Source organism: Rousettus aegyptiacus, unplaced genomic scaffold (assembly GCF_014176215.1).
Source record: "Rousettus aegyptiacus isolate mRouAeg1 unplaced genomic scaffold, mRouAeg1.p scaffold_m13_p_4, whole genome shotgun sequence".
NCBI classification, from domain to species: domain Eukaryota; kingdom Metazoa; phylum Chordata; class Mammalia; order Chiroptera; family Pteropodidae; genus Rousettus; species Rousettus aegyptiacus.
This window is the reverse complement of record NW_023416307.1, coordinates 53,238,496-53,253,490: the sequence shown is the minus strand read 5'-3', so window position 1 is coordinate 53,253,490 and position 14,995 is coordinate 53,238,496. Positions and strand designations below refer to the sequence as shown.

At 48.1% G+C, this 14,995-nt stretch overlaps 1 protein-coding gene across 8 annotated transcripts in view; it reads right to left on the bottom strand.

Moving 5' to 3' along the window:
* The window catches only part of SEMA5B (semaphorin 5B), a 116,267-nt gene that overhangs the window by 37,102 nt on the left and 64,170 nt on the right, over positions 1–14,995 (bottom strand). For 6 of the 8 annotated variants that reach the window (XM_016159376.2, XM_016159372.2, XM_016159370.2 and 3 more), the window contains one exon: positions 4,556–4,764. In XM_016159376.2, coding sequence (XP_016014862.2) covers positions 4,556–4,709 — 154 coding nt within the window. In that variant the 5' untranslated portion in view covers positions 4,710–4,764. Of the gene's footprint in view, positions 1–4,555; positions 4,765–13,534; positions 13,661–14,995 lie in introns of all 8 variants that reach the window. The other 2 variants (XM_036218986.1, XM_016159374.2) reach the window with 1 other exon arrangement.

Here is a 14,995-nt window from a genome sequence, read left to right as displayed (position 1 = left end):
TTCTAAAATGCAAACCCGTTTATGTAACTCTCCAGTAGAGCTTTTTAAAAGCTCCCAGTTGCCCTGAGGAAATGTCCCAACTCCTGTGCAGGCCTTCGGGTTGCAACCCAACTGTCCTCCCAAATCATATGCCTGGAACATTAATTACTTAATGACCCATGGAAAGAATGAGGCTTCAACTTTTACATCCCCTTGAGACTCTCCACCCTGGCGCCACTAAACTAGACCACTGTGCACTTCTCCAGATCTATTCTATAAGAGCCTGCAAACTATTACACTTCTGTTCTCCCTCAGTGGAACAGTTCCTGTTCACCCCATCCCCACTCTGCCTCCTCTAGGAAGCCTTCCCTGATTTCTCAAGCCAGGGGGAAGGGCTCCCACAGACATCTCTCCTACTGCCATAAAAGCCCCCATCACACTGGGTGTCTATCCCAGTGGTTTGCCCTGGGGGCCAGGGAAGATCTTGCTTCTTGAATCTCCAGGCCTGGCCCAGCACCTGGAAGTATTTGAATGAATATAGAACCCTCATCTCCCTTCCGTACAGGAAGAATCGGGTTATCAGACAAGGCTCCTGGGAGGGTGAGTGGTCAGTGTCCATTCCTGTCTGCAAGGAAGGATCTTCCCAGCCAAAGCCAAAGCCTCTCATGGGCATTGGGTGGGCAGAGAGGAGAGCTCGCAGCCCTCTGGATGGGTCGGCAGTGGTCTGGGGAGAGTATGCCTGAGGAACAGACCCCAGCTGACGTTTCCTCTTTCCCTCCCTCGGGGGGACCGTGAGGCCCTGTGCCTTTCTGCATAGTGCATTAGTGACTGGCTCACAGAAAGGCCCAGAGGAGTGTGTGTGTGTGTGTGTGTGTGTGTGTGTGTGTGTGTGTGTGTAATCCAAAGGAAATAAATCATTGCTCATTATCCCTCTACTGCAGAGTAAAAGCACCCCTTCATTTCTGCACGACAGGCAAACACTTAATCGCTCACTAGAGAACTGGAGGTTTTGTGAGTTGGATGGTTTTCAGAAAACTGTAATATGCGCAATTAAAAAGAAAAAGAAGAAATAAATTCTGCAGCAAAATGAAGCGAACCCCTGGGTGTGCCTCTGCCCCCAGCAGGTGACTATGGTTGGCAATAATTGTCACGTAGTTACAATGACATTTGGGCAATACCAATATAAGGAGTAGATCTGGAGTCAGGTAGCCTGTGTTATCAGCTGACCTCAGAGCCACTCTCAGAAATTCTGGTAGGATATTATATTACCCTAGAAACTAAGCCAGCCAAAGGTCCTCTTCCTCCAGGAAGCTTTCCTGGGTTATGACCTCTCCAACTGATCTTTTGTTCCACATTCTCTCTACTCTTTCTGTTCCATTCACATTGTATATTGTTGTCACTCCACATGTGTGCAAGTGCATTTTCTGTGGGTGGTGGAGAGGGAATGTGAGGGGTTTGCTTGTCCCCATTAGACTGGGTGCTCCCCAACAGTAGCAACGGGGTCACACTTTAATGCCCTTCTTCCCTTACAACGGAGGTATTCCAGATGTGGGCGGCTGAACAGGGGAAGAGATGGCATGACTGGTCTGCAGCTAACCAGGAGAAACTCTGTCTGGGGGACGTCTCAGTTTCATCTTCACTCAGGCCCTTCTTCGGGGAGGAGGGGAGAGGGAAAGGAAGCAGGAGCTGGGATGACAGTAGGGAGGTGGGGGTGGGGGAGTGGAGGGTGGTAGCCCCTTCCAGTTTCTGTCCCTCTCTCCTACTGTGGAAGGGACCAACATGGGCAAAAGGGAAAGGGAGAGAAGGGGGAGATGTGCAGCCCAGTGATCCTGGGGGAACTATCTTGGGAAGGGAGCCAGTTTCCTCTGATTAAACAGGCAAAGAGGACCAGAGGGAAGGCTGTCTTTAAAACACCAAGCACGTTCTGAGCTCTGTGTGCAGCGAAGGCTTTGGACGGCATCTTTAAGAGAAAAATGACATTCTCCATGACGCGCCTGTGATTTTAATTATGTATAGTCGATTCAATTACCCACTTTGTGGATTAACCACTGTCAGTGTTAACTCCATATTTCCAGGTGTCTATGTGCCGCCTAGAAAGGTCATGCTGTGGCGAAAGCAATAATGCGCGGGCCAAAGAGAAACACAGAGGATCACACTTAAAAGAAACCCCTAGCAGAAAATTTAACCTTACAAAACAGGAAAATGTCAGATTCTGCAACTGGCGGCTCCTCTAGGATACTTAGATCAGTCAGATGTTGGGGGAGAGGAAAACTCATAGCTACAGGGTTGTAAACCTACAGATCGGTCAGAAATAAGGTGTAACACACGAAGGGAACCTAGAAGGTAGGGATTGGTGCTGGGCTGGATTATGGCAACTTCTCCGGAGCACAGAGCATAGTCAATCATCTAACATGAATAGAGTCCCTAGTGTGTGCTCAGTGGCACTAAAGGGTGTGCGGAGACCCGGGAACTGGTCCTGGTCCAGAACCAACTGTGCAGGGGCCAAAGGGAGTGACTTTTAAGGAACCATAAGAGATACTCGCGTACTCAAAAGAAACTTGTTCACCTCTGAAGCCCCACAGTGTCCAGCTCCGTGCTTGGCGTCAAGCATGGCCCAATAAAAATTTGGTGAATGAATAAGAAAACCCAAGCCATCAGAATGAGGAAGGAGGTGAATTGCTGGAGGCCAGGAGGCTGGGCAGGAAAGTCAGAGATGATGCCACTCTCCAGGGCAGTCAGCCTAGGACGACCGACCATCTCCGCTTGCCCAGGACTACAGGTATTCCTTGGCGAGCTTATGTCAATCACCTATGTTAACCTGAGCCTCATTTCTTCATTCTGAAAGGTGGTGGGTGGCAAGTCAGTTTCACTCAAGTAATTTACATGTGAAGATCAAAAATAACCTCAAGGAAGCCAGCCACCCAAGGAACATATCTCCCGCATGTCCACTCATTGACCCACCTCCCAATTTACACCAATACACACCGGCCTGACGGGATAACAGATTCCCCAGTTCTCTTTCCATCGTCCTTGTCCCCAGAATCAACCAGGCCAATAATGTTTTGGGCAAAGCCCGCAAAACGTTTCATTAGGAGCTGCCACAGTGGCCCCCAATGTAAGGAAAGCCCTCGGCGCTCAAAACCCAGCTCCTCTGTCCCCTGCTTGGTCCTTCCCTTCAGTGACAACCACCATCAGCACCTAAGGAGCCATCAGAAGTCTGAGGGTGTACACCACGCGTTTTGTAGGCTTAAAGACATTGCTAATTTACTTTAATCCACTTAAGCCTTCAAAGACTGACTCTCAGCTCAAACAAATCAGCACAGAGAAAACAGGTGGAAACCCTCCCCTCGGAGACAGGAGACAGGAGACAGCCCACAACTGGGAATTGCACACTTCTAAACACCCCAAGTTGCCCACCTCACAGCCCCCAACTCCTATTCATACCGGCTCCCCTTGGCCCCCAAATCTCATGCCAGTTTCAAACTCATGGATTTATTTTCCCACTCTGGTTTCTGTCTTGACCCTCTTGACAGTCTGTGGGAATCCCAGAGGACAGGTTGGACAGCCTCCTGCCTAGGACACCTGATAAGTCTGTCATGGGGAGTGAGTCAGGAGGCTCTGACACGTCTCTCCAAACTCTACACCTCAGCCCCACCCCCATTTGTAAAAGGAGGTGATAGCCTTGCCCTGTCTCTCCGCCAGGGTTATTATGAAGGGGAAATAGGACAGGTGTTTATCAAACTCAAGAACCTGTGGACACCTGAGACTACATTTGTAAATCCCAGTGTGAGCTGCCACATAGATAATAGATCCTGAAGTGCTGATGTGATCATAACATTATCAGGGACCCCCAGACTGGCTAACAGATCATGGGAACACAGTCAGGAAATTCCAGTATTTGTATTTTGTTTTCCTTTTAGATTATCATCGAATACACTTACTAATTTTAGAAATTCTTATTAAGAACTTATGGACCCTTCAGAATATGTCCAGTAATTCACAAATCCCAGTTTGGGAAACACTTTAATAGGACACTCTTCTGACCTCTCTTGACAGACAGAAGGAGTTATTAGTCATCAGGGTCCCTTTCCCTGTGGGCTACCAAGACCCCAAAACAGGCATCCCTACAGCCGTCTTAGAGCAGAAAGAATATTTCCAGAGATCACTAGGCACTTCTAATGAGTGAGTCATCTTCATTCCTCCCCACATTGGAAGCCAACAAATAGAGCTCATGCTTCCAGAAGAGCTAGAGCTGAGACAACCAATTTACCCTTGGCCGGCCCACTCAGGGTGTCCACATCTCATTTTCTAGCAAAGGAATCCCAAAGGAAGACCCTTCCTCCCCAAGTAAACATGGACAAAGGGCCTGGATGCAATGTCTGGAAACTAAAATCAGACCTCTCCAGCCCACGGCTGCCATCTGTCTTAGATCTATCCCCAGAACAAGAGTCTCTGTACCTTACAGGAAATGATCATCCCAGGACTGCCAACAGCCAGAGGGACCCACCTGCAGTCCGACCTAAGTCCTTCTGTACATGGTCATTGCAAAAAGGACTGAGTGGGAAATGGCTCTCACCTGCAAAGGCCACGGTGGGGTGTTCCCTCAGGCCACACGGCTGCTGCTCACTGCTGGGTTCACTGAAGACATCCTGGGAGCTGGAGAGGTGGAACACAAGCAGTGCGAGGCTGGGTGGCAACAGGGTGATAGCCAGGGGTCCCAGAACCACCATGGTGGGCCCCTCTGCGGTCCTAGCTCCCAGCTCCAGACACAGGCTGGGGGAAGACCTGCAATGCAAACACTCAAGCTCACCATGTGCTCGCTCACCACGCGCTCCCTCGCCAATGCCCACTTCTCCCAAGTTCCTCTTGGTTGTCGGCGGCCCCATAGGTTAGTTTGTTTAATAAATAAATTTATACTTTATTTATGTTACTTAGGGTCTATTATGCTCTAGTAACACAAAGTTATAGATCATATCTTGAAAGCTAATTTCCCTTGGAATGGTTTTCTACACAAAACTGACAAATTACAGAGCTTTTTCTATTAGGGTCCCAAATGGCTTAAAATTAGTTTTAATGATAAAAATGGTATCTTAAGATTTTAATAAATGAACCTAGGACAAGTGAATAGGCATTTGTAAAAAAAATAAATTTGGGTCCATTACTCATACTTTACAAATTCCAACTAGATAAAAGATTAAATACTAAGAATGAAATCATCAAAATACTAGAAGAAATGTTGGCAGAATTCTTTATAATCTTGGAGTGGAGAACCACGACTCAAAATCTGGAAGCTATTAAAGAAAAGATTAACAAATGTAACTGCATGAAAATCACAAACTTCTGCATGCTTCCTTTTCTCTCACTCTTCCCCACCTCTACCCCCCGCCCCCCCAAAAAAAAAAACAACAACATCAAGCAAAATCAAAAGGCAAATGACAAACTGGAAAAAAAAATTTGCAAATCATATTACAGACCAGGGGTTAACATTCCTAATATGTAAGGAACTCCTGGGAATCAAGAAGAAAAAAATCAAGAATCCAGTAGAAAAATGGGCAAGGGATATAAATGTAAATAGGCTTTAAAACATGAACAGCACTTATTCTCACTTATAATAGGAGCAATGCAATTTAAAACTTAGACTGAGATACCTCAGATCACCTATCAGTTCAGCAAAATTCCGAGTTAGATAACACACCCTTGGTGAGGCTGTGGTAAAGAGGGGTACTCTCATATACTGCTGGTGGGTACACAAAATGGTACAACTCATGGAGGGGGATCTGACAATGTTTGACAAAACAAGAGGCATTTATCCTTTGACCTAATTTCTGAGAGTCTAGACCAGTGCCACTCAAAGTACGGTCCACGCATCAGTGTTGATCCACAAACTGTAATGACTCTATGGCAAGATAAATGTAGAAATTTGAGAGTAAATGTTTAAAAACAAATTATAATAATTTGAGAGTAATTTTTATGTCTATTGAATCTAATAACAAAATATTTGGGCTTGTATTTTGCATAGTTTTTTCTTTCGATTCACTTCTCTAGCGATTCATGTTTGTTAAATTTTGCATAAGTATCCACCTGCGACAGACTGTAAATTGAAAAGTAAAACCTGCTCCTTCATCTCAGATAATTGAGAAGCAAAAATAGACTTCAGAGGCACCTGCACGTGTGCAAGGTGACTCATGCACGAGACTGTTCCTGTGGCATTCTTTGAAATAACAGAAGACATGAAACAACTGAATATCTATCAATGGAAAACTGCTTAAACAAGCTATGATATATATTTGTAATGGAATACTATGCAGCTCTAGAAAAGAATGAAGATTTTTCTCTAGATTTTTGATGTGAAGAAATCTTCAGAAATTTTAAATGAGAGAAGCAAGGTGCAAAGCAATGTAATAATATGTTAATTTTTTGTGTAGAAAAAAAAAAGGTAGAAATAAGAATATATACTTATATTTGCCCATCTTAGAATTAAAATACACTGGAAAAAATAAGCCAAACTGATAAATTAAAAGTTTGCCGTATTTCACAAAATGATGAGTTAGGCTTCTCAATATATACCTTTTTATATTATTTTCATCTTTGAACATTGAATATGTTTAATATTACCTAGACCATAAAAATTTTTAAAATCTTTTTTAAAACTAGTTTTGGTTCCTTAAAACTTCTACTTTGGAACAAACCAAACGTTACCCGGAGGCCTGACTCGTCCCCTCTGAATCAGCTCCCACCTCTCTCCTGCGACCCATCCACTGTGTCACCAAGCCCTGCTGACCCTACTTCCCTCACAGGTCCCTGACCCACCGCTGACCGACCTCCTTGTTATCACTTTCCTCATCTGTGAAACGAAAGGATGAACTGCTCAGGGATTCCAGGGGAGTGAGCAAGTCAGAATCACTTCTACTGGAGGCAGACACCTGGCGCCAGCAAGCAAGTGATCCCAAGGGTGATTCTGCCAGTCCTCCTGAGGACTAGAGGCCCCTAGAGCACCTCTCTAAGACCCTTTGCTCCTAAACCCTTCCCTCCCTACTGCCACTACCTTACCTCAGTTCTGGAAAGTTACAGTAGGATGACTTACTTCCTGCTCGTTTCCTCACATATGTGTGAATGGGATAACAAAAAATATCACTGCATTGCTGCAGTGACCACACAGTGTATGTACACAGCAGAGCCCTCTCGTCCTTACCCTGCCCCATCCCGCACCCCATGGGCCAGTAGTCCCTAGAACACTTCTTTGATCCCTTCACCCAAAAGCCTGGCCATCCCTCTCAGCAGAGACCCTCTGCGAGGGAAGTTCGGCCCAAACACACTCCCTGGAGAGGTGTTTCACACTGTTGCTCACGTGTTGTCATTTCTCAGTGGTAAACTGGGTCCTTCCTGCTGCCTGGGGCTTGGCACTGCCTTCCTGTCCCTGTTGCCCACCATCTCCTTTCTCTGACACTGATCCCTGGACTCAGGAGAGTGGGGAATCAAAGGGCAGGGCCAACAATCTGGAGCCAGTCAACCTGGGTTCAAATCCCAGCTCTTCTCCTTACCTGCTGACTCTGGGAAAAATACTTAACTTCTGTCTGCCTTAGTTTCCCTAGATTGGGAGTGACTGACAATAGCAAAATTAACTCCTTCAGCAGATATAAGTATTAAAGGAGTTACTATCTTTAAAGGCCTGGAGTAGTGTGTGGCAGACAGTGAGCATCCATTAATGAGAGCTACATTGGTGCCCTGGGCAGGGGACGCGGGGCTGTGGGCAGAGGGGTGGAGTGGTGGACTGGGGGATTTCCTTCTGTGCTGGACGCTTTCTATTTGCCCCTCCACTCTCTCCCCTGATCCTGCTCTGTGCCTAGGCTGCATCCAGGGACTTCTACCCTCTGTTTGCCCAAGAGTGTGTGTGGTAGGGGGGGAGGGGCAGGGCACTGGTAGAAGACAGGAGAAGGGAGGAGAGCGGAGGCAGCAGAGTGAGCTCCAGTCCCACAGGCTCCTCTGCCTCCAGGTTCCAGCAGCCATCCCCTCTCCCCTGCCCTCCCTCCTTTCCCCCTTTAGGTCTAGGAGTGCTGCCCCCTCCTCACCAGCCTCAGTGAGCCCACAGTGAGCAGACCCATATGGTTCCCGAATCCCTTCCCACAGCTTTGTAAATAGCTCCTTTATTAAACTGCCCTCCCATTTCCCAATTCGAATGTGCCATCTGTTTCCTGGGGGGACCCTGGCTGATATAACACCTAATTGGTGATATTCAACGCATACGCAAATATCATCTTTTAGACATGAGCTGGCCTTTTCCTCTACCAGCAACTCAGGACATCTAAGGTGTAGGACAAATGCTCTCCCTTCATTATTCCCAACCCTCTCCCTTCCCTCAATTCCCCAAGACCTTCTTGCCTCCCCACTCTGGGTCTGTGTGGCCAGATCCTGAGCTTTGGAACCTAAATTAGGAGCACATATTAGGCCTCTTCCCCTCCCCCAGGTCCCTGGCCTTAAAGTACCTAATTTCCAAAGCAGAAATTCCACTCACTTATGGTTTTTATATAAATTGTTTGCCAAGTCCCTCTTGAGTCAATAATTGCTAGATTAATACCACTTCTTCCACCTGGGCTCCAGCACAAACCCGTGTCCGCTGTTTGAGGAGAAGGGAAGGGAACATAGCACATAAATGAGGGCGGGAGAGGACTGAGGGTAGGACCCAGAATACGATCTCCTCTACTCAGGTGAGGGAGGAGAAAAAGAGGAGGAGAGAGCCAAAGCAGCAGATGGATGAGTACTCTGCACACAGACCAGTCGCCAAGAGACAGACAGGCTGAACACTAATCAGGGAGGAGACAGGTAAACCTCTTTATTCAGATGAACGTTCCAAACCTTAGGAGTGCAAGAGTGGGCCAAGGGCTGACTGCAGAAATCCCACAGGAGCTCACACACAGGCCTGCTGTGCTATTACCTGCAAGGACCTCCTTTGCCCTTGGCAAGGAAGCCAGGAGGCCCTAAGAGGGGTGCAAAGGAAGGACAGAAGGAGAAGGGCAGCAAGGAATGAGGCTGGAGTGTGGGGTCTGATGGTCGGGACGGGGCTCAACGAACCAGGGCTTGCAGCTCTGCAAACGCCAGCAGAACAAGGACTGCCACTCTGCAAAAAGCAGCGTAGCCAATTCCTGCATCGCCAAGATTGTTACAGGGTCTGACTTTTGAAGCAGAATTCCGGATAATTGGCAGGGGGTGGTAGAGCGGATTCCCAGCTTTCAAGAATTCCCAATCTTTGAAAATTCTCTCCTCTCCAACCATGGGTTAAAGGGGTAGGCCTCCAGCAGCTTCATATATGCATCTGATCCCCACTGCATCATAGCTGCTTGCACCAAAGATAGTCATGTGGTCAAAACAGAGCAATCAGATGTTCTCCTGTGGCAATTTGGGTCTGCAACATCTCTTCCCCCTCCCCACTGGGTCAAGTCAGTCTTTGCAGAGGACTTGGAATTTGCAGTGTGGGCCCAGTGGGGTGGCCATCTTCTACCTATCTCTTCGGCTGAGGAGAGGAACAGAGATGATCTGAAGACAGAGACCAGCAACTAGAGAGAACAGAAACTCTCTCGAATGCTGACAGCCTTCCCGTTCCCAGGTCCAGCCTTTTCTTGATGTCTGACTATATCCTACTACCATGAGCCTCCTCCTCCTCCCGGATCCTTGTAATACAATTGCTTAAGCCAGTCAGAGTTGTGTCAGACAAGGAGCAGCCTACGTAGGATTGCCTCCTCATGTCCATTTCTACCTTCCTCCTTCCTGAAGGTGCTTCTGCATCAGTGTGGGTTAGAGGACAATGTGCCTTGCTCAAAGCATTTCTAGCCTTGCGGACAGGGGTGGCCAGTGAGAGGAAGTCATCAATGGAGCTTGTGGAGAAGCACTCTAAAAGGGTTTTTCTTTTCCCTCCTGGCTTATACATAGGATGGATGGTGCTACATTAACCTCCATGGACTTAAGTGACCGTTAGCCGAGCAATAAGGATTGTGGTGCCGAAAGACAGGTGGAACCTGGGATGTTGAGGACAGAACCTGCCCTGGTCTGCCTACCTCCAGACTTCTTTCCCGTGTTCGATCATCTCAATTCTGTGCCTGTTTCCTTGCCTGTAAAATGAGGAGAATAATAACACCTACCTCACAGAGCTATTGCAAAGATTAGATGAGTTACTTTGCCTAACAGGCTTGGTACAGCACCTGCCACAAAGTAGGCGCTGCATAAGGGCTGGCTATGTATTGTTGTTATTATTATTGAATAATTCACTCCTGATTTATTTAAGCTCTTGTTTTTCAAGTCTCAGTTATCATTAGCCAAGTACCATTCCTGTCGTATACAATTTGGTTTGTTATACTTACAACAAATACGCCTACGACAAACAGAAATTTTTGTTTCTAATATGTTTGTCTGATCTGATGTTAAAATAATCCTAGAATGTCTCCACTGGCAGTGACTAGCAGAGGCAGCGAGAGCTTCCTGAGGGTTGTGGAGGACCATGGAAAATGCTGGGCTTGGGAGGCTGCCAGACCTAGGCGTGGAATGTTTGGTACAGACTAGGCCCTTCACGAAATCCATTTGTATACATATATTCATATACATAAAATATTCGACTAGTTACCCAAGTGTCTGACCCAGGTTCATTGTTCATTCATTTATACAAAACTTCACTGAGCATTTACTGAATACCTACTATGTGCTGGGTCCTGTACAGATTAGTGAAGTGAGGGAGGGGAGATGCCCACGTGACAAAAGAATGGCCCCTGCCCTCAAGGAGCTTACAGTTAATTGGGGAGATATTTCTCCAAGAGACAACGTATCACAGGGCAGAGCCAGTGACCAACTGGAGCCTGGGATCTGGACGGGTAAGGGGGTACAGAAAGCCTGGGTTTTGCCCCATCTCAGGGCTGCTTGCGACGGGCACTGTGGCAGGGTGCTTGCTCTAGGAGTGGGGGGAAGGGAGGCACAGTACCAGCTGACTCCTGCTATTTCGGGAAACCTCCAGTGATAAGGAAGACATTTTCCGAAATCATCAGCCAGAGCTTCTATTGCCTTCTCTCCCGCTGCTGCCCCAATTCCCTACAGTCCTCCATACGGGGTCAGTCTATTGGTGCCTGGAGGCGTGTGAATGCATGTGCACGTATGTGCAAGAGAATGCACACCCACGCAGGCACCCCCTTGAGGAAGCCTTGCCTTCTATGGGACTTCTCCAGGGCTCACTTTCCCAGCACAGATAGTGGGAGAAGGATTAGTTGAAACCGTAGGAGGGGATGAAATTGCTGAGTGAGAGAGAAGGGCAGGGGGCCAAGGCCAGAGCTGCTGGAAGGCCCACAGCTATAGACGGACCTTTGCTCTTCTCTCTGGGGTAAAAATGAGGGGGACAGGGGCGGTAGTGGGGGGAGAAAGACAGCATACTCTGAATCCCCCAGAGCCCACACTGGCCTCCCAACAGGCTCCCCCTGCATAATTGTGCCCTCCCTTGCTTGCTAGTGAGCCCACTGCCCAGGCCTTCCTACGGTGGGGAGTGGCTGAACTGCCACACTGAGGACCACCAAATCCTTTATCCTCTACTCAGCATGAGGATGAATAAGGGGGTCCCAGCCCTCCTGCCAGTTCCAGTCCTACAAAGAAGATGGAAGCATGGGTAGATGAGGAAGCAGATTGCGAGGGGGTCTGCAGAGAGGTGCTAGAGACCCTGGGGAAGGGAGGTGAGAGGAATGTCAGGGGCACTGACTTCTACTATGCCCGTAGAAGATAAAACACAACTAGGGCCTGAAGGAAAGGAGAGGGGACTTCCCCAGCCACCATCAAGGCCAGAACACTCCAGACTGAGGGAATGGCAAATGGCACTGGCAAAGACCCAACTCTGGCCCATCCTCACAGAACCCAGCGAGGGAGAAAGAGAGAAAGATGAGTCAGGGAAGGACGACTGAGGCCACATCATGGGAGACTTAACTGCAAACCTAAAGCATCAGGAGGTTTCCTTCTGCTGAAAAAAAAAGGACCCGTTGATGGTTTGCGGCAGTGGAAGGATGCGATCGGATCCGTGCTCGGGGAAGTTAGGTGGAAGCGTGCAGTGGGAGGGATGGGTGAGAGCAGGCCACCTGTCCGCAGGGCAACTCTGAGAACTGGAATTGGGTGCCTCTTCCTCCAAGAGAACCCAGCCTCACACCCACAGCACCACCTGCACCCCATGGAGGACACACCGGCTCAACTGCAGGTTGGAGAGCTGAACCAAGGCAGCAATACAGATTCCTCAAATTACTGCTTCAAGGGGGTCCCCTCTAGAGCAACCAGGGGCCTCTTTTCTTCTGATTGACAAAAAAGGGTGTAATCAGAAAGGAAAAGACCACCTACTACCCTAAAAGATGAAGACTTGAATAAACACAGCTGCTGTGTATTAAGAATGTGCCAGGCCCTGAGCTAAGCTCTTTCCCTGCAAGACCTCATGGCAATTTGGCAAGAAAGCTGAGAGATGCCTTTGGGATCACCATTCTCAATTGATAGGAAAAAAACGAAGGTTATCAGGGCCGAGAAACACACCCAGGGTCCCAGGACTCTTTAAGAAAAGAGACAGGATCTGAACCCAAGACCGTCTGCCGCAGAAGCCCATGCTCTGGGCCACTACAGCCATAGCCCTGGCTCCATGCACTCTTCAAGCAGCCTTAGTAGTTTAATTTGGTTTCCTGAGTTGGCGTTCCGACCAGGGAGAGCGCTTTCTAGCTATAAATTATTAAACTGATTTCCTGCTGCAAATCAGCCTCCTGTGAGTTTGAGCTATGGGAGCCAGTTTTTCCAGGTCCTGAGCTGCTCTGAAGAAAGAAATTCCAGCGGCTGCTGATGGACAGGGAAGAGTCCAGAGGCTGGAGCCCACACAGACAGCGGCCTGGGAGCCTTCCCCGCCCCGGCCCCACAGCCAGGGGCAAGGGTGGGTGGAGAGAATGAGCCACTTCCTTTTGTCCCCACCTCAAACTCTGCTCTTGAGCCCCTGAGGACCCAGGGAAAAGGGACTCAGTGGTCCTCCTTCCTGGGCCCCCTCCCTCCTTGCCTCCATTCAAAGTCTCCACTTGGCTCCCTGCCTGGGAAAGGGGGAGAAAGAGAGAAAGAAAAAAAAGAAGAGGAAATAGGGGGAAAACCAAGAGCAGGAAAGAATGTATTCTGTCCTGGGTTTGGTGAGGAGGGGAAGGCAGGAGGGCACCCCCTCACTCCCCCACCCCCACCCAGAGCCACGAATGCCATCTTCCCACCCATCCATCACTCACTACTTGGGGGGCAAAGCTTAGCCAAGCTCAGCACAAAGATAAAATTGAGATGCAGATTCCTTCCCATTGCTCTGAATAGAGCAGATTGGATACGGATTTTCCTCTTTTCTTCCCATTTAGACCATCTGGGAGACTGGGACCCAAGGGGAAAGCTGGGACCAGGTGGGGGAGGGCGCAGGGGCTCAGGAAGACTGCCCGGCACTTTTCAGCCCTGGAACCTGGGGGCGAGGGTGTGGATGCCTCCTGCACCCCACAATCTTTCCCAGAGGCAAGTTCATTCCCTGCCTTTGCGTTCTGCTCACCAGCTAGGCTGGGCCAGATCAGCTTGGGTTCTCCTCTTCTCTCTCTGTTTCCAGCAAACTCCAAGTCATGATTTGTTCACATCAGTGTTTGGCAGTCCTTCCTGCAGTCCCACCCACGTCCCCCAACTGCAATTAAAAGGAAAAATGTGATCACAGAAAGTTTCACAAGATGAGCTCTTAAAGATCATTTGGTTCAACTTTGTGTTTTACAGATGAGGAAACTGAGGCTTGGGAAAGAGTATCTAGCTCTAGATTGGGCAGGGAGCTAGTGGCAGAACCAAGACTAAATAACAACGACAACAAAGACTATGTCGTTATTTATCAGGCAATGTTCTATGCTCTTTATATTATGTCATTTAATAGTCACAATAATCCTCTGCGGTAGGTACTATCATCATCTGCATTTCATGGATGGGAAAACTGAGGTACAAACCAGTTAAGTCACTTACATAAAGTCAAATGAGTAGAAGCCAGATCCAAACCCAGGCAGTGGGGCTCCAGAACCTACCACTTGCACAATCTCAATGCACCACACAGGAAATGGCATCATCTGACACAGTCCTGTGAGCGAAGTCAAGCCTGGTGGGCTTCTCGCCAGGGCTAGCGGGCTGCTCCAGCAATTGTTTGCAGATGCTGAAACCTCTAAAGCATAGTCCACAACCATTCTATATTTACGATTGTGGAGTCTGGACTTGCTCCTATGCACAGAGTATGTCAACACAAGGCCAGAACTGAAAACAAGAATTAGAAGGGAAGGTTCACATCACTTGGGAAAATGAGCAAGTGTGAACCTGGTGATGGTAATTTTGTAGGAGACGACACGTGTTCAGAGGAAGATGACCAAACACGTGAGGAGAGAACGTTAGAGGAAGAAGCCATGGGTTGGAACCAGCACCCTACCTCACAGCTGTAGGCAGCTGTGACGAGATAAGGTAAATCGCACATCTGGTTCACGCCTTGCCCAGGTGAGCCTTGCCCAGGTGAGAATCGTAAAGGGTCGCGGTCCCACAAAGTTTGCGGTATGATGATGAGCAGGGATTTTTTTTTTCCTGGTTTCTGTGTTACAGTATGTAATATTTTATTGTTTTTGCAATGAAAAAAGAAAACAAAGGAGACTTGCCTACTCTAATTGCTGGAATTAAATGCTCAGGACGTTGCCAAACACAAATCACGCTTATCTAGTCATCAGAGCAGCATCCATTTTCTCCTCCACATGGGCGAGCTCTCTCCGTGGAAACATTTTGCCATCAGATATGCTGTTGTTATATAAAATAAAAACTGCATTTGAAAACATCCCCACAGCTCAAAAACAGACTGCAAATCCAGCTAAAGGAAAGGCCTTTCTTAGGGTTTCAAAGACAGATTCACTCGCTCAACCTAAACTTTGCGGGAGCCCCCATTTCTCTTCACGCTCCTGAGCACGGTTCCTCAACACCAGGAGAGCTAGTTCTGTCATTCAAA